General features: G+C 46.4%; 2 protein-coding genes and 1 long non-coding RNA gene across 5 annotated transcripts in view; 2 read left to right on the top strand and 1 right to left on the bottom strand.

The window, feature by feature from the left end:
* The window catches only part of LOC125001251 (mitogen-activated protein kinase kinase kinase kinase 4-like), a 29,115-nt gene extending 19,379 nt beyond the window's left edge, over positions 1-9,736 (top strand). The window contains 16 exon segments of the mRNA XM_047577175.1: positions 182-282; positions 360-490; positions 724-809; positions 982-990; positions 1,891-2,069; positions 2,186-2,315; positions 2,589-2,876; positions 3,609-3,726; positions 3,819-3,989; positions 4,559-4,702; positions 4,788-4,922; positions 5,021-5,121; positions 5,199-5,348; positions 6,166-6,325; positions 6,403-6,542; positions 7,608-9,736. Of these exon segments, the coding sequence (XP_047433131.1) occupies positions 182-282; positions 360-490; positions 724-809; positions 982-990; positions 1,891-2,069; positions 2,186-2,315; positions 2,589-2,876; positions 3,609-3,726; positions 3,819-3,989; positions 4,559-4,702; positions 4,788-4,922; positions 5,021-5,121; positions 5,199-5,348; positions 6,166-6,325; positions 6,403-6,542; positions 7,608-7,691 (2,127 nt within the window). The 3' untranslated portion in view covers positions 7,692-9,736.
* LOC125001257 lies at positions 8,944-10,123 on the bottom strand. The gene is made up of 2 exons (XR_007111535.1): positions 10,001-10,123; positions 8,944-9,854 (listed from the first exon to the last, which is right to left on the bottom strand). It is a non-coding gene; the product is annotated as an uncharacterized LOC125001257 (long non-coding RNA).
* Positions 10,025-20,882, top strand: part of LOC125001253 (probable ribonuclease ZC3H12C) — a 16,523-nt gene continuing 5,665 nt past the window's right edge. The window contains exons 1-6 of one of the 3 annotated variants that reach the window (XM_047577179.1): positions 10,034-10,162; positions 11,910-12,142; positions 18,979-19,838; positions 19,938-20,077; positions 20,163-20,397; positions 20,727-20,833. In XM_047577179.1, coding sequence (XP_047433135.1) covers positions 19,048-19,838; positions 19,938-20,077; positions 20,163-20,397; positions 20,727-20,833 — 1,273 coding nt within the window. In that variant the 5' untranslated portion in view covers positions 10,034-10,162; positions 11,910-12,142; positions 18,979-19,047. Of the gene's footprint in view, positions 10,163-11,909; positions 12,143-15,445; positions 15,860-18,978; positions 19,839-19,937; positions 20,078-20,162; positions 20,398-20,726; positions 20,834-20,882 lie in introns of those variants that run through there. The other 2 variants (XM_047577177.1, XM_047577178.1) reach the window with 2 other exon arrangements.

The raw sequence follows: 20,882 nt of genomic DNA, 5'->3' as shown, positions 1-20,882 counted from the left end.
TCACGCGTCCACCCTGCTGTGTTCATTCTTTTAACGCTGAGATGACGTTTAGCATCTATAAAAACTCATCCACGCATTCCTCCGATCTATGGGAATGTAGGAACGCGTATAGGAGCGAAGACGATGCTTTTCTTGGGGTTTATAACCAACGTAAAAGGGCTTTTGAATGTGTCTCCCGCAGGTACCGGTGAGGACGACGTCCAGGTCTCCCGTGCTGTCGCGCCGAGAGTCGCCCCTCCCGTCGCAGCCCGTCGGCCAGGGCGGGCAGAGGAGCGCCGGCGGGTGAGTCGACTCGCAACCGTCTGAAGAAGCCCGTTCGCACAGATTTGTTTTGTTAAATCTGGTTCTCTCCGTGACAGCATCGTGGAGCAGCGGCCGCTGTGGGACCGCGTGGAGAAGCTGCAGTCTCGGCCGGGGAGCGGCGGCAGCTCCTCCGGCTCCTCCAACTCCAGCTCCCAGGCCAGTCCGGGCGACCGCTTCAGGCCACGCTGTGAGTCCCCCGGTAGCGTACTTTCCGCTAACCTCGCTAGCTCCTTATCGCGATTACGACCCGAATTGTTACTCTGCTGTGTTATTAGCTCATGTTCTAGTGAGTTGTTCTGTTTTTTTTTTTGTGTTTTTTTTTTGTTTTTTACGGCCAATTAGAGATCCCTTCGGAGGCCAGCTCTCGCGGCCCAGTTGTGTTTCCCCTCACTAACGCTGTTTCCTTTTGTTTCCTCAAAGCTTCCTCTAAATCTGAAGGATCGCCTCTCCAGCGGCCTGAAAACGTTCCCAAAAAACAAGAAGAAAAGAGGCCCACTCGACCGGCTGTAAGTCTCCCGTTGCACCTCCTTACGCTCGTATAATGATGAATAGGTGAAAACGGCCTCTTTCTGCTTTGCTCTTTTTTTTTTTTTTTCTACTACTCTTATTATTCAACCACCTGGTGTGTGAAACTTCACCTGAATCCAATGGTCCCTGATTGTTGGGGGAACTGCTTAGGGTGATGTGGTAAGCCTCTCAAATGAGATTACGTAATCACACCTTTTTTGCTTTGCCTGCATGACGATAAAGGTTTGCGACAGAAGAGCTTTTGCTCCTCTGGTTGTTCTCCTTCCTGCCTGTGAGTTCATTGCTTTCCGTGAACAAGAGGCACAAGAAGAGTTAACACCGAGCCCCGGATTTGAATGCGACCACATTTGAATGCAAACGCACCCCCCCCTCCCCTCCCGCTCCCTTGTACTTGTCAGAATGTCTCCTAATCTCACCTGGCTCTGTTTTTGGATAAACTGTGGCCTGTTTGTCAGGGAAGTGTCCCTCCTGCCTTTATTTGCTCTTCACTCACATTACAAGGTGGCATTAATAAGAGCGCGCAAGAGTAAACAAGAAGAGGACAACATGGCTACATCCTAAAGCTTCACGTAACTGGGAAATTAGCCGAGGCCTTAAACTGACATTTATCTTTCATCTGGCCTTTAATAGTTTAGCCCAGGACAATGCTCCTATCACAATAGACTGTATATAAAACATAGGAAGTATCCTAGCTTAAATTGGAGCTGGACACACATTAAAAAAAATCACATTTAGGTATGTTTAATGGCATTCTGGTTGACTCTGAAGTTAGACTCACCCCTCGCTCCACCCCCAGCTCCTCTTTCTTATCCAAATATGGTCACTTTAACCTCCCCCAAAAAGCATGTTTTCTTTAAACTTGAGGCTCCACAAACTATTGGGTGACTTCACTTGGGCTACGTCCATCTTTTATATACAGTCATGCAGCCAGAGACCTGAGCCTTTAAGTTGAAATACCTGATTGTGTAACTTAAACTATGAAGGGACGAGGGATCGCTTCAAGTCTCGTTTCGCACAATCTTAGTTTCGCAAATCAAAGCCGAACCTTTCCCCCCTCAGGACCTGACGGCTCTGGCCAAAGAGCTCCGAGCGGTGGACGACGTGCGGCCTCCCCACAAGGTGACCGACTACTCCTCCTCCAGCGACGAGTCCGGCACCACGGACGAGGAAGACGACGAGGAGGTGGACCAGGAGCCGGGGGACGAGTCCACCTCGGGGGCCGAGGACTCCAGAGCTGGGTACGTACGAGGTGACGCCGGAGCCCGGAGTTTGCACAGTTTTTTTAGAGATTTCTATTCAAGTCAGGGTCAGTTTGTGCATGACTGTTAACGCCGGTCTGGTTATGGGACATCAGATATTCCCATGGCTTCCGCAGGAGGGTCAGCAACGGAGAGACGGAGTCTGCCAAGACCATGCTGGTTGAAGACTCCGAGAGCGACCAGGCCACGACGCCCTGCAAGGACGGGACGCTGGTCATCAGACAGGTAACACGACGTCAACTTACATTAAGTGTAGTAGTCAGTGTTCATCCACTCATTCTCCATCATTTCTTTCATGTCACTGTTCCATTTCTTTTGTTTGTAATGATGATGATACTTAATTGAGTGCGGCAGGTTGTTTTAGCTGCATTTACAGCCACATGCACAGCAGCGTTGAGATACGGATAAAGTAACGAAGCAGCCAAGCAAACAGCTCCTCCTCCTCCTCCCCCACCTCCTGCTTGCTCGAGCCCAAAATGTGCCTGTTCTTGCTTCCAGAGCACGGCCGACATAAAGCGCCTGGTCAGTCTCTCCTCTTCCTCGGCCGGCTCCGGTCACGTGCAGCCCCAGCCTCACAGCCACGGGCTCCCGGAGAAAAACGGCTTCCCCGGCCGCATACACCACCTGCCAGACCTTATCCAGCAGAGCCACCACCCCCCTTCCTCCGCGCCGACCGTCCCCTCCTCCTCCTCCTCCTCCGCCCCCTCCTCCTTCCCCTCGTCATCTAGCCTGGCCAGCCCTGCAATGTCCCCACTGATCCCCTTGGACGAGCTCACTGCCATAGAGGTATGTCGCCCTCACACCCCCCCCTGAGGCAAGCAACCAAGGAGTGGATGGCGGCGAAGTGTACGCGCTCAAAATCGAGTTTGCACATCTAAGCCGTCCAGTCCTTGATTGTTGGTCGGAGCCTCTCGGCGCTGCCCCCTCCGTATCCTCCTGGCTTCACTCTCTTCTGCCCCCTTCTGACTTGGCTGACACCTGGTTTGAATCTTCTGAGCTGCTGCTGCTGCTGCTGCAACCTCTTCACTTCACTGCATTGCTGTGCTGCTGCTGCTAACACTGCTGCCTCCTGGTGGTGGAAAACCGTCACGACACAAAGGAAACTAAACCAGATGTTATATTTGGGATTAACTGAGAAGCTTGGAACATAAAGGCTTTAAAATATTCGTTGCAGTTTATCGTGACGCTTAACTACGCCGCAAACGCATCTTTGGGTGGTGGTGGTGGTATTAATCCTTCTTTGCCTTTTCCTCTAAAAACTCACAGCAGCTTGTTTCCCTCATCACATTTCTTCCTCTCTAACATTTTGTGTGTTCTCACCATCTTCAAAAACGACTAACAGCACGTCACCGTCTCGTTTGATTCGTTTTAAACTTGAGTCTCACTGCCGACGTAAGAAGAACGTAGTTAAAAGTTGTTTTTATGAGACTGTAAATCATATGCTCACAGTTGCTATAGCGGTTTTCTCTTCGCTCCAGTTTAAACTTCAGTGTCTAACATCTGATAATCTGTCATCAGTCCCAGTCGGAGAGCAACTCCATGTCGAAACACAAGTCTTCCTCTTCGTTCACTCCTTTCATCGACCCACGTCTTCTCCAGATATCTCCATCCAGCGGCAGCTCCCTCAACAACATGGGTAAGAACTGACACGTCGCTAACAAGTCAACACTTTACGTTAGCTCCGTCCACATTTAGCCTGACGCGTTCTGCCTCCGCTCCCGCTCCCAGTAGCCTTCGGCCAAGACGGACGGCTGGCCGACCCGATGAGGGCCGACCCGTCCCGCAAAGGGTCGGTGGTCAACGTCAACCCGGTGAACACGCGTCCTCCGAGCGACACGCCGGAGATTCGCAAGTACAAGAAGAGGTTCAACTCTGAGATCCTGTGTGCGGCTCTCTGGGGTAAGAAGCTCTTCGGTTTATTCTTCAAGATTCATTCCCACTTAGTATTTTGTACATGACATGTGTAAAATCCCCTCTGGAAATACCTGGAAATCTAATATGAGAACAAAATGAAAGCCATTATTCAGATCTATGTTATGGAAACTTATGCAAACTCACCATTTGCGTATTTCAACCTAAATTTACAGAAAATCATTGTACTTATGTAACTGGAGAAGTTTCATGAGTTAAAAATGTTACCCTATTCACCTGTAGCGTCTCGCCTTAAAGAAAACCAGCATTTTAAATGTATTTATGATACATTTTGGGACGTATTCTCCACCATCTTTAATTTTACGTCACTTCCGGATGTGTTCTATTGAAAAAGACGTCGGTTTAGGAGGAAAATAGGTCAGAAGATGAGGCAGAAAGGGAGAAGAATGAGGTTCAATGGCTCTTGTATGGAATCAATTCAGTGCCAAAATCCACACACATAAAACCATTATGTAGCAGCACGTAACCACTGCTGTTAGCGCCCCTAGCGATCGAAGCCGTGCTAACGATAGGTGTCTCCTTTGTGACTGGTCCAGGTGTGAATCTGCTGGTGGGGACAGAAAGCGGGCTGATGCTGCTGGACCGAAGCGGTCAGGGCAAAGTCTACCCCCTGATCAACCGGCGCCGCATCCAGCAGATGGACGTCTTGGAGGGACTCAACGTCCTGGTCACCATATCAGGTACGGCAACAGAAACCGGGACAGGGTAGCGATGACGAGAAACTCAAGTAGTGCAGAAGAAACCTACAACCTCTGTCTCCTGCAGGTAAAAAGAACAAACTGCGAGTTTATTACCTGTCGTGGCTCAGGAATAAGATTTTGCACAACGACCCTGAGGTGGAGAAGAAGCAGGGCTGGGTCAACGTGGGCGACCTGGAGGGCTGCGTCCACTATAAAGTCGGTACGTTTCCTTACACGGGGGAGATTCCTGAGCTCAGGCAAGTCAATGATATAAACAAATTAGACCAATATATAACTCTCTTCTTCTTTTCATTCCAGTGAAATATGAGAGGATTAAATTCTTGGTGCTGGCTTTGAAGAACGCGGTGGAGGTGTACGCCTGGGCACCCAAACCCTACCACAAATTCATGGCCTTTAAGGTGAGCACGGCCGGAGCTGGGTTTGATTGTTGTTTGTGGAATGACTAGTTAATGACTCATTCATGTTTCGTCTTTAGTCTTTTGGTGATCTGGCGCACAAGCCTCTGCTGGTTGACCTGACGGTGGAAGAAGGCCAGAGGTTAAAGGTCATCTACGGCTCCTGCTCGGGCTTCCATGCTGTGGATGTGGACTCCGGTGCCGTCTACGACATCTACCTGCCCACACACGTAAGCCCTCCAGACTCTGATCACAACCTCACTTTTCTTTTCTAACCCCAACCACAACCCCATCCCCAACCCTAACCCCATCACATCCCTAACCCCATCCCCAACCCCATCACCAACCCCAACCCCAACCCCATCACATCCTAACCCTCAATCAACAACCCACCACCAACCCACACCCCAACCCTACACCTAACCCCATCACATCCCTAACAACAACCCCATCACCAACCCTAACCCCCTTAACCCATCACATCCCTAACCCCAACCAACTAACCTCAACCAACCCACACCACCAACCCCTCAACCCTAACCCCATCACATCCCTAACCCCAACCACAACCCCAACCCTAACCCCATCACATCCCTAACCCCATCACCAACCCTAACCCCATCACCAACCCCAACCCCATCACCAACCCCAACCCCAACCCTAACCCCATCACATCCCTAACCCCAACCCCAACCCTAACCCCATCACATCCCAACCCCAACCACAACCCCAACCCTAACCCCATCACATCCCTAACCCCAACAACAACCCCAACCCCAACCCTAACCCCATCACATCCCTAACCCCAACAACAACTTCAACCACAACCCCAACCCCAACCCCATCACATCCCTAACCCCAACAACAACCCCAACCACAACCCCAACCCTAACCCCATCGCATCCCTAACCCCAACAACAACCCCAACCACAACCCTAACCCCAACCCCTAACCCCATCACATCCCTAACCCTAACCCCAACTACAACCCCAACAACAACCCTAACCCGTAACCCATCTTTGACTCCTGTGGTGAATTGCTCCTCAGATCCAGACCAGCATCCAGTGCCACGCCATCATCATCTTACCCAACACGGACGGGATCGAGCTGCTGGTGTGTTACGAGGACGAGGGCGTCTACGTCAACACCTACGGACGCATCACCAAGGACGTGGTGCTGCAGTGGGGAGAAATGCCGACTTCAGTGGGTAAGTTCAGCTTTAGGCTTTTCTGTTAAATTTCCTTTTTGATACATTCACGCCACATGACGTCCCCTCTGTTGCAGCCTACATTAGGTCAAACCAGATCATGGGCTGGGGTGAGAAGGCCATAGAGATCCGCTCGGTGGAGACGGGTCACCTGGACGGCGTCTTCATGCACAAGAGAGCCCAGAGACTCAAGTTCCTTTGCGAGAGGAACGACAAGGTGAGGACAGAGTGTTCATGTTCATTCACTTGAATTAAATTATTATTTTGATATTATATTTGCTGATATGATGGTTTTGGTACATAGTGGTGTCCAATAAAAATATACATGATGTTATTGTGAAACTTTAAAGGCCGTTTTCTCAAAATTAGTTGAGTCTGTACAGATTTATTCCAAACTACATTCTGCATATTTACCTGGATATCTAATATCTAATGTAAATCTAATATAATGAATCTCGCTTTAGCCATTATTCAGGTTTCCGTTCTGGAAATATATGCAAATAAGCAATTATTTAAGTACATAACTCCTCATTTGCATATTTAAATATAAATTCAAAGAAAACAATTGTATTTATGTAACTGGAGAAGTTCTGTGGTGATATCTATTACTTAAAAGTATTGCCCTTTTACGAGACACCTGTTTTTTTGATACATTTTGTCGCGTGTTCTCCGCCATCTTTATTTTACGTCACTTCCTACGGACGACGACGCGGCAAAAAGGAGGATGAAAGAGGTTCAGTGGCTCCTGTATGGGATCAAATCAGTGCCATAATCCATAAAACTATTATGTAGCAGTAGACTGTGTTAGTTAGTGTTAGACTGCTCCTCAACTTCCTCTTTTTGTTTTTTTTTGCCTCCGACATTTTAATTAACACTTGAATTCTCTCGAATTCTGCTGCCATGACGACCCGCCCTACGGTACCTTGGACCGGCTCCGATCTGGAGACAATAGGCTTTTAAAGTGACCAATCAGAAAGATTTGTGGGGTCGTCTATTCAGTACCCGCCCCGATTGTGCCAAGCAAAGCCAAGACGTGTAAAGACACAAAGAGGAGTGGTCTGATAATGGCTTTTATGCGTGTGGATTTTGGCACTGAATTGATCCCGTACTCCGGACGGAGACGGAGTGTCTGCAACACTTCACGGTGAACATGCTCAAAAGTTTAAGACAAAAAACAAAAACCCCCTCAAAACAGAAAGTGTTGACCATCCTAACCCATTCTTAAACTTGAATGAATGAACAGCCTATTTCAGTATTTGGTCTCTTCTCCCTTATCCGTCAGGTCTTTTTCGCTTCTGTGCGCCCTGGAGGTGCCAGCCAAGTATACTTTATGACCCTGGGGCGCACTTCCCTCATGAGCTGGTAGACGACCTCCTCCTCCTCCTCCTCCAACAGCCGACGTGACAAAAGCACCCAGGCAGTGACCCACAGATGAAGAAGATTGTGACGACGACGACGACGAAGAGGGCCTGGAGCTGGAGAAGCATTTCCACGGAGAGAAAGAAAGAACGGCTTCCTCTCGAGCTGCTCGGGCAAAAAACAAAAACGACGGATTGGACTGTAATCACCAAACGGGACGGTGTCTCGAGGGCGAGCAGGTTGAAACTATATAACCACAACAAAAAACCCCACATCGGCCGAACTCCTCCGCCTTCCCTGCCGATGGTAAATCTTTGTGTCATAGTAAAACTTTGCATCTTGTACGTGAACGACAGTTCCAACCTGCATCGAAGAAGAAGAAAAGGAAGGCGAATACTGTATGTGCCACACTTTGAGTGTTTAGTTTAGTCCCTGTCCTGTTCAGGTAAAGTATGCGCTGCGTTAGATTTCCACGTCAAGCATGACAATAAAACACTATAAGTCACAGCCACAGTTCTACCATGCAGATTTTGCTTCTTCACTTTTTAGCCTTCTGAAAGTGGCTTCTTAAGGGACCTTCTTGGTATATCCATTCAATACAGGGTACTGGATATCGACTTGTACATACAGACTCTCACAGGTTTTCCACACACCTTTAACTCAATGCCTCATGTGCTGTAGGTTACGTTGGACACAGCCCCGTTTATGACCGCATGACGCTTATTATCAAAGTTAGCCCCAGTTTTTCTTTTCAATACACTGTATATTATGTACGTGACTTGCTGCACATAAACAAGGAATCCACCGACGGTTTGAAAGGAAACATCCACTCTATTTATGATCTTTTTTTCTTTTTTTTTAATGTTAAGACTTGTATCCAATCTCCTGCAGTTTCATTGCAGATTCTGATCTACTGGAAAAAGATAAACCAAAATACGCCGGGAAATGTGAGGATAGCTGTGGATTATTTTTTTTTTTCTTTCTTTAAACAGGAGTTGTAAGTAGGGCTAGGATAAACTGTGAAATTAGCAGGTGGCCATAAAGGTAGCATGGAGGCCAGTGGGAAGATGGTAAGGGATTGAGGGCAGGGGTGGATTGTCCTCCATCAGCACGTTTGTGCCGACTCGCATCTACTATCTTATATTTTGAACGGGGCTGAACGGCCCCAACTGATTCTCAAATTTGGATTTTTGCGTACTGTCTGAACCAGCCATGTGATTTAACTTTGGACCTTTGTCTTTTTTTTTTTTTTTTTTTTGGTTCTCACAGGCTGGTTAGTTTCCTTGATCATTAATTTGTATTTTTTTTTCCTCTTCTGACGCTCAAACGACAAGACTAGTTGAATCTTTGTAAGAGAAAACCTCCGGGTTTCGCCTCCACTTGATCTCGCTGTCAGTTAAGTGTGGTGCCTTCACTGTCTTCTTCACTGAGGGAAACCTGCTAAGAGCTAATCGGATGCGTTCACTGTCATCTGTGAAAAGCAACAAACAAAAAGCAGTGTTAGAAACCACTTCAGAAGAAACTGACATATTTTTAACTCTAAAAATTTTTAGTTTTATTATGTAACCCTTCAGATAATTAAGTATGCAGTGGTTTTTAAAGTGTAATGCACACCTTACGTTCAAAATGTTTACAGAAGCAATTGTTTTGTTGAACCAATGTGCATCGATATGAATATTTATGGTTTATTTTGAGGGCAGATTTGTTTTTTTCCTCCTCCCTGTTTTGTATTTTGTATTATTCCCTTTTTGTACTTTCATTTAGACGTTTGTGTACAGGAATAATCAACCTTTTGGCTCACTTTACACAAGTCCTGAGTGTCATTTCACTGATTCCTCTACATTCTGGCTGTGTGGCAGCATGGATCAAATGTTTTCTACCACCCAGGTGACACGTTTCCCCCTCAAACGTTTCTCTGGCATGTCTAATTTATGTCCTCTCTGTGTGTACTATGGGAATTACTGTATTTTCCTGAAGGTCTTTTTATTTCCATTGAATAAAATCAGACGTAATTTACAATGCTGTTATCCTTTCATTAAAAACTTAACTGTTTGAAATGGTCTGATTTTCCTTTAAGACTAATAAAACATTACTTGCTGTTACGTACTTGCACCGCATGGTGGCATCGTTTCAAACCCCACGGCCCATCCCACTGCACGTCTTAAAATACCTGCAATTTTCAATTCGTCACATATCATCAAATTAATAATTAATACATAATTGGACACCATTATGTTATGAACCATTTACATGTATCGAAAAGTGTGATTTTCAGCTAAAGTAAGACATTTATTTCTTTTATTTTTGAAAGTTTACCGGAGCGGAAGTGGCCTGGTCACTCTCACACTTGACGCAGTCAGGCTGGGTCACGCTGCAAACCAGCCGGATGTTTTGCGCTGCCTCTGTATGATGGGACCGTTTTCCCGTTTTCTACGCGAAGCTCGTCGTGCGGCTCCAGCGGCGGCGGCCCCCGACACGGTGAGTACCCGGCCAGCGTTAGCATGGGTCCGTATGAGCTGCAGGTTTGTGTTGGTGAAAGCTGCAGGGGTGTCGTGACGGTGTCGGTGTGCAGTGACCGTGCACGCTGCGCGCTCCCAGACACCTACAGTATAGTTTGGTGTTTTTCTCCTCGGTGTTTGATATCAAAGGAGAAGTCGTGTGCTCTGCACAAGACCAACATCAAATATCATGTCAGTAAATTAATATAAACCAGCATATAGGCATGTATGTTAAAGGCGTGTACGTTATGTAACAGGTATGTTGGTTGTTTCAGGCATGTAGGTAGGGATGGGCGATATGGGCTAACAAATTTGCACGGTAATAATCGGCGATAACGATAAAAATCAAAACTACCCTATTTACAAAAAGTGCATTAAGGGACAAAAGTGTCCTCTTTAAAATGGCACATGTTAATATATATTTTTCTTTTTTTTAAAAAAAAAAAATATTTTAATCCACTTCAATACTAATCACAAATACCAAAAGTTTGATTAATTGTGTTAAAGGTACGCACTTCAATCAATTATCAATTATACAAACGCTTCATCATTATTATTTTGTAGAATTTAAGATTTATGAATAAAATAAAAGATTTATGTAAAAAAAAAAAAAAAAAGAAATTAAAAATATTTCAACTTTTGTATCTAAAAATATATGCTATTTTTAGGGTGTTTTTAAAGAGGATACTTTTGTCCCTTAATGTTAACAACGTAACGATACACAGTGTAAAAATGGAGCATTATGGGATTTATTATAGCCCCCCCCGGCCTGCGTGTGTGTATATATAAATATAGGCATTTATGTTACAGGCATGTATGTAATTTGCACGGTAATAATCGGCGATAACGATAAAAATCAAAACTACCCTATTTACAAAAATTGTTACGTTGTTAACATTAAGGGACAAAAGTGTCCTCTTCAAAATGGCACATGTTAATATATATATTATTATTATTATTTTTTTTTTAAATAAATATTTTAATCCCCTTCAATACTAATCACAAATACCAAGTTTGATTATTTGCAAGTAGTAGTAAGGTACGCACATCAATCAATTATCAATTATACAAACGCTTCATTATTACTAGAGTTATCTTGTCAGCACAAAAGAGTTGAAAGCAAAGACAACTAGGATGTAGAACAAGAAAAGCAAGTCTAGCAGTGACGGCAGTTTTGTGAAATGGACAATATTTTACTATTTTAGTAATGACATGTAACTTTATTTAAATAAATGCACTAAATGTATCTAAGACACGTACATAACTGGGTGTGTGTGTTTTCCAACTATATCTTTTATCCTGTTACGTGAAAGAAAAACCCATCAAAATCAACACTGGCCCAAAAAAATAGTATTTTGTAGAATTTTTAGTATTGAAGTGGATTAAAAGATTTATGTAAAAAAAAAAGTAGAATGGAAAATGAAGTTGAAAATATTTCAACTTTTGTATGTTTTTTTCTTTTTAAAAAATTTGCATTGCTAAACACTGGCACACTGTGATCAGTACTGAAAAAAAGTAGAAAAAAAATATATGCTATTTTTAGGGTGTTTTTACAGAGGATACTTTTGACCCTTAATGTTAACAACGTAACGATACACTGTGTAAAAATGGAGCATTATGGGATTTATTATAGCCCCCCCCTGCGTGTGTGTATATATGTATAAATGCACAATGTGTTTATATCAAGCAACTTTTAAACGTTGGTTCCTCCTTATAACATGGCCTAGGACCACGAATGTACCCTGGGATGCTGAAATCCGTTCCTTCAGAGAAAGTTCCCCTATATACAAAGTTAAGTAACTTAAGTTATGTTCAACAACTTGTTCTAAAATCAATATTTTACTAATGATTATTCCTGTAGGATCACGAATGGACTGAACAACTCAACAAGTACTCTAATACCACGACCCTGGGACACGGAAATCCGTTTCTTAAGAGAAAGTTTTAACTGCCCCTATAGGTAAAGCTATTGTTAATGTAATAGTAATGTAACTAAGTAAGTTAAGTAACTTCTTTCTTAAGTTACTTTGTAACCAACTTCTTTCTAATTTAGTAACTTTTTTTAAGTTACTTTGTTATTTAGTAACTTAAGTTACTTCAAGATTTTTCTAAGTTACTATTTTTAACATGTTCTAAAAACAATATTTTACAAATATTAATAATGATAATTCATAATCTTATATAAATGTTGGCTAATTCAATTCATTTCAAAATCATCAAAATTCTTCCATCATTTTTCTTGTTTCCTCTTTTCTCCCTTTCACTTCCTCAACTGGTTTTTTTTTTTCCCTCCACTGTAAAACTCCAGCCTCTCGTAGTTCTGGGTCCCATAACCCCCTCCCTCTGTTGCTCGGAAACCGCGGGGGAGGACACGGCCCCCCCCCGGCCTGCTACTGCAGGGATGTTTGGTGGATCCAGGCCCCCGGCCACGGATGGGAATCGAACCAATCTCTTGCGACTTCCAGTCGCGGTTGAAACCCACCACGCCACCGACGGCCCTTCACACTTGAACCTTCTTTCTGAGCGCTTTTAAGTCTTCACTTTGGAATCTGGACTTCAAAACACACTGACCCCGATAAGATTCGAACCCATGACTTCTAGACTGTCAAGCAGTCTCCTAACAGCCCGCGCTGTTTGACCCGACAGGTGGTTCTATGACGTCTACAACATTTGACTCTTCACTTTGGGTGTTGGACTTTAAAAGTCTCCAGCACTGATAAGATTCGAACCCATGACTTCTAGACTGCCAAGCAGTCTCCTAACAGCCCGCGCTGTTTGACCCGACAGGTGGTTGAATGGCGTTGACACAATTTGACTCTTCACTTTGGCTGTTGGACTTTAAAAGTCACCAGCACCGATAAGATTTGAACCCATGTTCTCAGAGTCTCCAGACCGTCTTCTATCAGGTTGAGCTATTTGACCACATGGTTCTGACCTTTCTTAGAGTTTTTTAATCTTCACTTTCGGTGGTGGACTTTAAAAACCACTGGACGTCATAAGACTTGAACCCAGGCCTTAAGAATGACAACACAGTCCTTCAACAGCCTGAGCTATCTGACCACACACCCACCATCTTTCTCATAGCTTTTCATTATTCACTTTGGGGGTTGCACTTCAAAAGCTCCTGAGTGTCATCAGACTTTAACCGAAATCTTAAGGACAAGAGATTCCTTAAACAGGCTGCACTATTTGACCACGTTTCCAGCCTTTTCTTTTGGTGTGGAACTTTACTGTCACCCAGTGTCACCAGACTAAGATCATCAGAAGCCTTTAAACACCCCTCTAACAGTCTGAGCTATTTGGCCACATGGCTATTGTCTTTATTACGGCCCTTCATAAGAATTTAACCCACGTCTTCGGAATTAAGAAGCATGTTAGAAGCATAAGCAGCACATTTCTTTCTCCACACTTTGGCCTTTCCGTCACTTTGGCAGAGATTTAACTTGGTTTCATCAGTTCATAAGATTGTGTTCCAGACCTTCTGTGGCTCATCCCTGTACTTCAACCCGGCCTACTGATTCTTACTACTGACGAGTGGTTTGCATCTTTTGGTGAGGTCTTTGTATTTCTGCTCTCAGTCTTCTTCCAACAGTGGATTGTGATACCTTCACCCCTGCACTTTTCTTCTCAGCTCTCGCAATATTTATGACACCAACTACTGTTGTTTTCCTTGGTCGACCTGTTTCGACGTCTGTTGCTCAGTGCACCAGTGGTTTCTTTCTTATTCGGGACGTTCTAAATTGTTCTGCTTGCTATGCCCAATGTTTGTCCAATGGCTCTGGTTGATATTCCTTTTCTTTCCACCCATAGACAGCTCTCTGGTCTTCATGTTGGTTTATCCTCTTAAACAAGAAATGCACTACCTTATCGTCGGCGTAACTCGTCGGCAGATTCAAACATACAACCTTCAAACTGCCAAGACAAATAGTACAATGGTCTCCTGCACATTTGACTCTTCATTGCGAGTGTTGGACTGTAAAAATTCAAGAAGTGTCCTAACATTGAACAAGGTTTTCAAAACGACTGGAGAGCCGCCAGCCGGTCTGAGCGATTTAACCACATGTCGTCTAGCTTTCTTAAATCATTTCAGACCGTCTCTCTTGTGTCTCCTGCAGCAACTCTGTAAAGTCTCATCTTGCCAGTTTATATATAGGGTGTTTTTTTTCCCCCCTCTTTTTTTGGCTCAGTCTGGTGCCGCACGTACTGTGTTACAGCGCCCGACTAACCTAATCAGACACCATTATGTACAATTAGACAGCCTCATGATCTCCCGGCTGATTAGCTTTGCGCCAGGGACAATAAAACCATGCGAAGAAAGCGGATACAGATAATGAAAGAACGGCCGAATCATATCAGAGCTTTAGTACCTTTGTTTTAATAATTGCAACCCACTGAAAACCAACGTTACACATTTCAGGGAGGAAAAAAAAAATGACATGTACCAGCTTGACATATCTTTCTGTTAAGGAATAGATTCTGGTTAATTTGAAGTCATTTTAATGTTGTTTTGGATGTCGACCCAATTTAATGGTTGACTCCGCCGTCTTAAGTGTCCGCTCCCATTTACCTTTATTGTATTATAACTTGCACTTTGTTCAGTCCATTTTAGCTTTAGCTCTTTCCTGAGTAGCTCGATGCACAAGAAAACTCGTTTTTGCAATTGTATTAATGCGTCCTGGATCTTTTCGTCTATTCAGATGCGTTTCTTCTTAATCGCGCGCGCGACGGAAAGGCAAAGATTTGTGCTTCCGAGTCATCTGCCCCAAGTGTGCCGCAACAATGCGGAGCAGATCCCCTCCTCGTACTCATCGGGACATAAAACTTTTTGATGTCGCTCGCCCCCCACGCCGGCCCTTTCTCCCATTCAGCCCCGGCCACACTCTCCTCTTTCCTCCAGCACTCTCTTAAAGGCCACGCTCGTCTTTCAGGCCGCCTCGGTCCTTTCTTTCTGTTGAACCCCCCCCCCCCCCCCCCTCTCCTACACCACCACCCCCCCAGCACCAGACAAAGAGAGGAGAGTGACTGTGGTGCTCTGTAGCCAGGTGTTCTCCATTGCTGCCCCGGGCCGTAATAGCACCAGCCCTCACACTGCAGCTGCCCTCCCCAGCCTCCCATTGTGTGGCTCTATTGTTCGGCCGTGCCCCCCCCCCCACCCCCTCCCTCGTTGATTCATCGGCCACAGAGGGGAAGCCCTTTGAGGCCGAGGGAAGGAGTGTGTGCGTTTGTGTGCGCGTGCTGGTGCCTTGGGGAGGCTGGGTGTTGCAGGCATCTGCCCACAGCCACTCCCCCCCCTCCCTCTTCCTCCTCCTCCTCCTCTTGTCTCTGCGTCTCATTGTGACACGGCCGCTCTCTGATTGGAGCAACAGGAGCCAGTCTGAACGAGGGAATGGCAGACATTGTAGCTCCATCTGTTCTGCCACTCATTGTCCAACTTGCCTCCTTGTGTGGAGAGAAAACGCCGAGCGGAAAGGCTGGAAGTTTGGACGCTCCGTATTTCGGCTCCAGCCAAACACAGAAGCCAGCATCGGACGCAGCGGCCGTGCGAACTTGGGCGACTTGTTCCAGTTCGGGTTTCACCTGCAGCGTCCGCCCGTCTGTTTTTCCCCAAGGATTTAAATATGTGGAGATGAGCTGGTCGAATTTGCTTTCTTCTTCTTCTTTTTTTTTTTTAAGCCTGGTAAGTGCGACCAAGTTTTAGCGTTTTAGCTTTGAATTTGGAAAACCTTTGTGCTGCTTGTCCGATCTTCCTCTCGTTTTAAACTGAGCCTGCTGTTAGGACGCAAAGAGCCAGGCTCACCTGCATGACAGGTTGGTTAGTTAGTTGGGCCTGTGTTTGGCTGCAGCGTCGTAAATCACCTTTATTCTGACAGTTTAACACTTAGCTGCATTAATTTGAAACAGGCTACAGTGATAAGCTCAGAATAAATAAATAAGTTGCAGCTTTTTCTATTAGTTTTCTATGTGAAATATTTCGCTGGGTTACATCAGTTAAACCACTACATTAACTGTGCAGCTATGAGCGGTGAGACTTTGTAGCACCTGTCTAAACTTTGTCTGCAGCTGATAAAAATTTGATTGATATGGGAAGCTTGTCTTCTCTAGTTCTAGCCGTTTTTTGTTGTTGTTATTGTTTTTTAAATCTGCATCACATGATTCTGGAGGAAGTCGTTCGGCTAAAATAGATGCACACTGAAAATGTGTGCCAGTGCTGTGTGCGGGGGGAGACGCCGGTGGCGAGTACAGTTTTAGCAGACATCTGTCTGCCTGATGCCGGCGGGGAAATCCTCGCGCTCCGTCTTACGTGCGCGCATAATATCACCCCGGTGGATTATTCTGCCCATTTGTCTCCACAATAACTCGAGCGCAGTGACGGACGCGCGGTGATGCAGCACCAGACGGCTCTCCGTGGTCCTGCGCCCCTCCCAGAACTCCTTTCAGGCCCTTTAACCCCCTCCCCAACCCGCTGCACAAAGCTCCCTCATACAAAGCGCTGTAAGGACAGTGTTACATATTCATTACTGCCTCCGTCAAATGTGGCAGGGCTGATGTGTGTGTGGGTGGGGAGGGAGGGGAGGGGAGGGGGGACTTGGCCGGCGAATGTTTGAAAGATGCAAGGTTGCTCCGTCGTTGGGCCGTTAAGACTGGTTCAGGGGTTTCACGAAGCAATTAGTTTATTCTGAGGAGCTGCTCAGGAGATGACTTTTAAAAACTCTTCACTTTGACTGGATCTGTGCAGATTGATCTTCTGGGGGTTGAAGCTGTTGTAACAGAGAAGGGCAGAACAAGACAACAAGGATTGCACAGGCAAAGCATTTAAATAATTAATGGCGATGCACCAGTACCACGTTTTGTTAGCTTCAAGTAACAGCGCAGACACTTAATGAGCTCTCCGATTGTTACACGTCCGACTTCCACCACATTGGCAATACTTCTAGACCACAGGTCTTCAACATTTTTCAGGCCAAGGAGATTAAATGGGGACCCCCTACCTACAATATGCGTTCTATATTAAATTTGACTTAGCGCTTTTCACTAAAGCTTTCACCTATAAGCTTTTCAAATAATACACAAGTTCAAATGTTCATTTTTTTTAATTTCAAACATGTTTCAAACAGCAGTAATACTGAAGTGTAATACTTAAAAATGTATAAAAAATGTCCAATCAACCAAAGATTTTACAACCCCGCCCCCCTGCAGTACCTCTGTTGACCTATTAGGGGTCGCCTGTCCCCTTGTTGAAGACCTATAGTCTAGACTCCTGTTTTTACCGGCTGCTTTCTTCTTCCTCTTTTTGAATCGTTGACGGTTATTGGGAAATTGGATCGGAGGCGCGTTACACGCTTTTACAAGTACATAAGCACAGGATCATAGCAGATACCGATACCAGGAGATCTCATAAAAGCTTTTCATTAGGCCCAAGAACAAGAAACTTAATTTGTCTCCGAGAAGCTCTTCTTTCATAAACTGAGTAGAGTACTTTTATCCGAATCTGTTGCTGGGTAATGTCGCTTCCGCTTTTTTGGTTGACTGTCGGGCGTAAGCGAGGACCACCGGTGGAGCTCATCAGCAGCCAACAGTGTGTCAGAAAGGTTCCCGGCAGATCCAGTCCCTCCACAGCAGCGTGAGGCATGAGTCACTTTGCGAGGTAGACGCCGTTTGTGCGTTCACGGGTGCCATTGCCGCCCACAGCGGTTGATGCCAAGGTCCTCATCGCTCCTGCAGGCCCCATTGTTGCCTTGGGGTGGCTGGGGGTGCGTTTGCCAGCGAGGCACACTTTAAGCCCCCCCACTACCCCCGCCCCACCCTCCTACCTCCCCCACCCGGCCTCTTTTCTTTTCTTTTTTTTTTTTTGGTGCGTGTTAGGCGGGTCACCGGCTGAACGCCGCTGCCTCTGTCTTGGCATTTGGAAGGGAGAATGCTTTCAACAGCTGTAGCTTAGCAACAGTAGCTCAGCCTCGTTGCCAGGCAGCCGCTTTTCATAAAATGCACACTCACTCCACCCCTCCCCACCATCCTCCTTTCCTCTACCACTATAAATAAGTCACTTCCCTCTCCATCACCCATTCTTTCCTGATAATATTTGTTTTTTTATTTGTACTTTTTTCCCCCCTCGTGCGTATAATTTGCTAATATTGTCTTCATCAAATTTTTACGGCATCCTTGAGGCTTTAATTTCATGAATACCAGCTAAAGTCCAGCCAGGCTTGACATTTTCTGGCTAAAGCAGTTTCGTTAGCTCAGATTAACTTCTTTATAACTCAAATGATACCATCATCTTGCCTGAATGCTATGTGCCGATTGGCTTGGTAGCCTCAGAGCCCCTCAGTGGTTTAATGAGTGACTCCACCGCCCCAGTGGGAAGTAGCATATGGAGCTTAATTGCCAGGTAGAATGGGAGAGGGGGGAAGGGTCTATCAGGCCCACGCTAACGGCTTGGTGTCTTTTCACCCTCTGTTCTCCTGTAGATTAATGTGCTGTGGCGTGCCGCACGGAGGCCAGACTAAGAAAAAAAAAAAAAAAAAAAAAATGCGGGAGTCCATTAATTAGGGTGAGAGGCCCCATCGGCTATTTGCGTCTGCTAGCCTGTGTCTGTTGAGTCCCCAGCTGCACCAGACAGCCAGTGTAAACAGCTTGGGGCTTTACGGCCCTTATTTCCCTACAAAAACAAAGGTTCTGGTTTGCCTAAGAGTACCGTCAGTGTTGATTCAACATTTTTAGTCTAATGCAAAACTCTCCCTTTGCAAATGATTTCCTCGGTTGTGTGTGTAACAGGTTCCGTCCTCTTTGTCTCCTCAGGCACCGATGAGTCGAGCTTTGTGAGAGGGCAGCGGTCAGCCCGGTGTGCTGGATGTCTGTGACAAATCCATGGGTCAGAAGGACCATGTGGAGGCAGGAGCGGGCCACATCCTCGACGTATCCTCGGGGCTGGATTTGGAGTATCTCCACGTAGCGGGGGCCGACCGGCAGGCTGGCGGCACCGACGGGCCCCCCGTTATGGAGGAGCAGGGGGACGGCTCCGCCGGTTGCCCTCCGCAAACGGTTGCGCAAGAGGATAACGGCGGGTCGGACGCGGAGTGCGAGTCGTCCTCGTCCTTGAGCCCCACCCTCGCCGCAGGCACCGACTCGGACGGAGGAGAAGGAGCGTCGGCTCACGGTAAGAGCGCCCACCAGCCGCTCTGTCGGACCCCGTGTGTGGACCTAGGCACCGACGGTCCTCCTGAGCCCCCGTCTGAAGCATCAGTGGAGCTTGAGCATGGCGCCCTTACTCAGTCCCCATTTGAGCACCCGCCAGAACCTCCACCCACGTCAGCACCAGCTTCTGAAGCTGGTGGGAAGGAGTACCAGGCTAAGCTGGAGTTCGCCCTGAAGCTAGGCTACTCTGAGGAGACGGTGCGACTGGTTCTGTCCAAGCTCGGGCCCGACACCCTCATCAACGACATACTCGGAGAGCTGGTCAAACTGGGAACCAAATCCGACGGCGAGCAGCCCGCCACGTCGCTCGCCTCTACCTCGTCCTCTTCTTCCTCCTCGTCCTCCTGCGGTTGTTCGGACGTGCTGGACGGCCAGCGGTCGGACTCGCCCTGTCTTTCAGACCCCACATGCGACCAGGACAACCTGCGGCCGATCGTGGTGGACGGCAGCAACGTGGCCATGAGGTGAGGAGCGTGCTGGACAAATGTCTTTTACGTCTTTTGTGCTTGTTAAGCCCGGGAACACCAAACTGACCTTTCACCGGTTCACTTTTTGTTGTGTAGCCATGGCAACAAGGAGGTGTTTTCCTGCCAGGGCATCCAGCTGGCTGTGGATTGGTTCTTAGAGCGTGGACATCATGACATCACCGTGTTCGTGCCGGCGTGGAGGAAGGAGCAGTCCCGCCCCGACGCCCCTATAACAGGTCAGAAACACTCGTCACAAAGTCACAAAATGTTGTTGCAGCGTTTTCATCAGCCTTACCTTTTGCGGCTCCGTCTCCCCCACAGATCAGGAGATCTTGCGTCGCCTTGAGAAGGAAAAAATCCTCGTCTTCACTCCCTCGCGGCGCGTCCAAGGTCGCCGCGTGGTCTGCTATGACGACCGCTTCATTGTCAAGCTGGCCTATGAGTCAGACGGCATCATCGTCTCCAATGACAACTACAGGGACCTGGCTAATGAGAAGCCGGAGTGGAAGAAGTTCATAGACGAACGCCTGCTCATGTACTCCTTCGTTAACGACAAGTAAGTAGGGGTGGGTTGGAGGGAGTCGAGCTTTGGAAATGTCACAGGTTTGATGGTTTGAGCTGTGACATTTAAGCCTGTAAATGTTAATCAGGGCAGAACAGATTGAAATATCAAAGAAAATCTGCAACTGAGATCTGACATTCTGGTGTAGTAACCTATTAATGACACCTTTCACATGTCTTTACCTTAAACACTAGCATCAGCTTTGTTGATATGTCTTCCCAGCCTGTGACGAGACCTGAAAAAATATGCTTCAACCTTAAAACCAGCATGATTATATAAATAAAAGTAATTTAACTAACTATTCCTTCCCTGCCTCGGCGCAGGTTCATGCCGCCGGATGACCCTCTTGGTCGCCATGGCCCCAGCTTGGACAACTTCCTGAGGAAAAGACCCGTCATGCCTGAGCAGAAGAAGCAGCCTTGTCCCTACGGTGAGAACACAAATATGCACCAAAAAAACCACATTTTTTTTGTTTCTAT

Source organism: Mugil cephalus, chromosome 23 (genome assembly GCF_022458985.1).
Source record: "Mugil cephalus isolate CIBA_MC_2020 chromosome 23, CIBA_Mcephalus_1.1, whole genome shotgun sequence".
Lineage (NCBI taxonomy): Eukaryota > Metazoa > Chordata > Actinopteri > Mugiliformes > Mugilidae > Mugil > Mugil cephalus.
The sequence above is the reverse complement of the archived record's forward strand: the minus strand, read 5'-3'. Positions and strand labels throughout refer to the sequence as shown.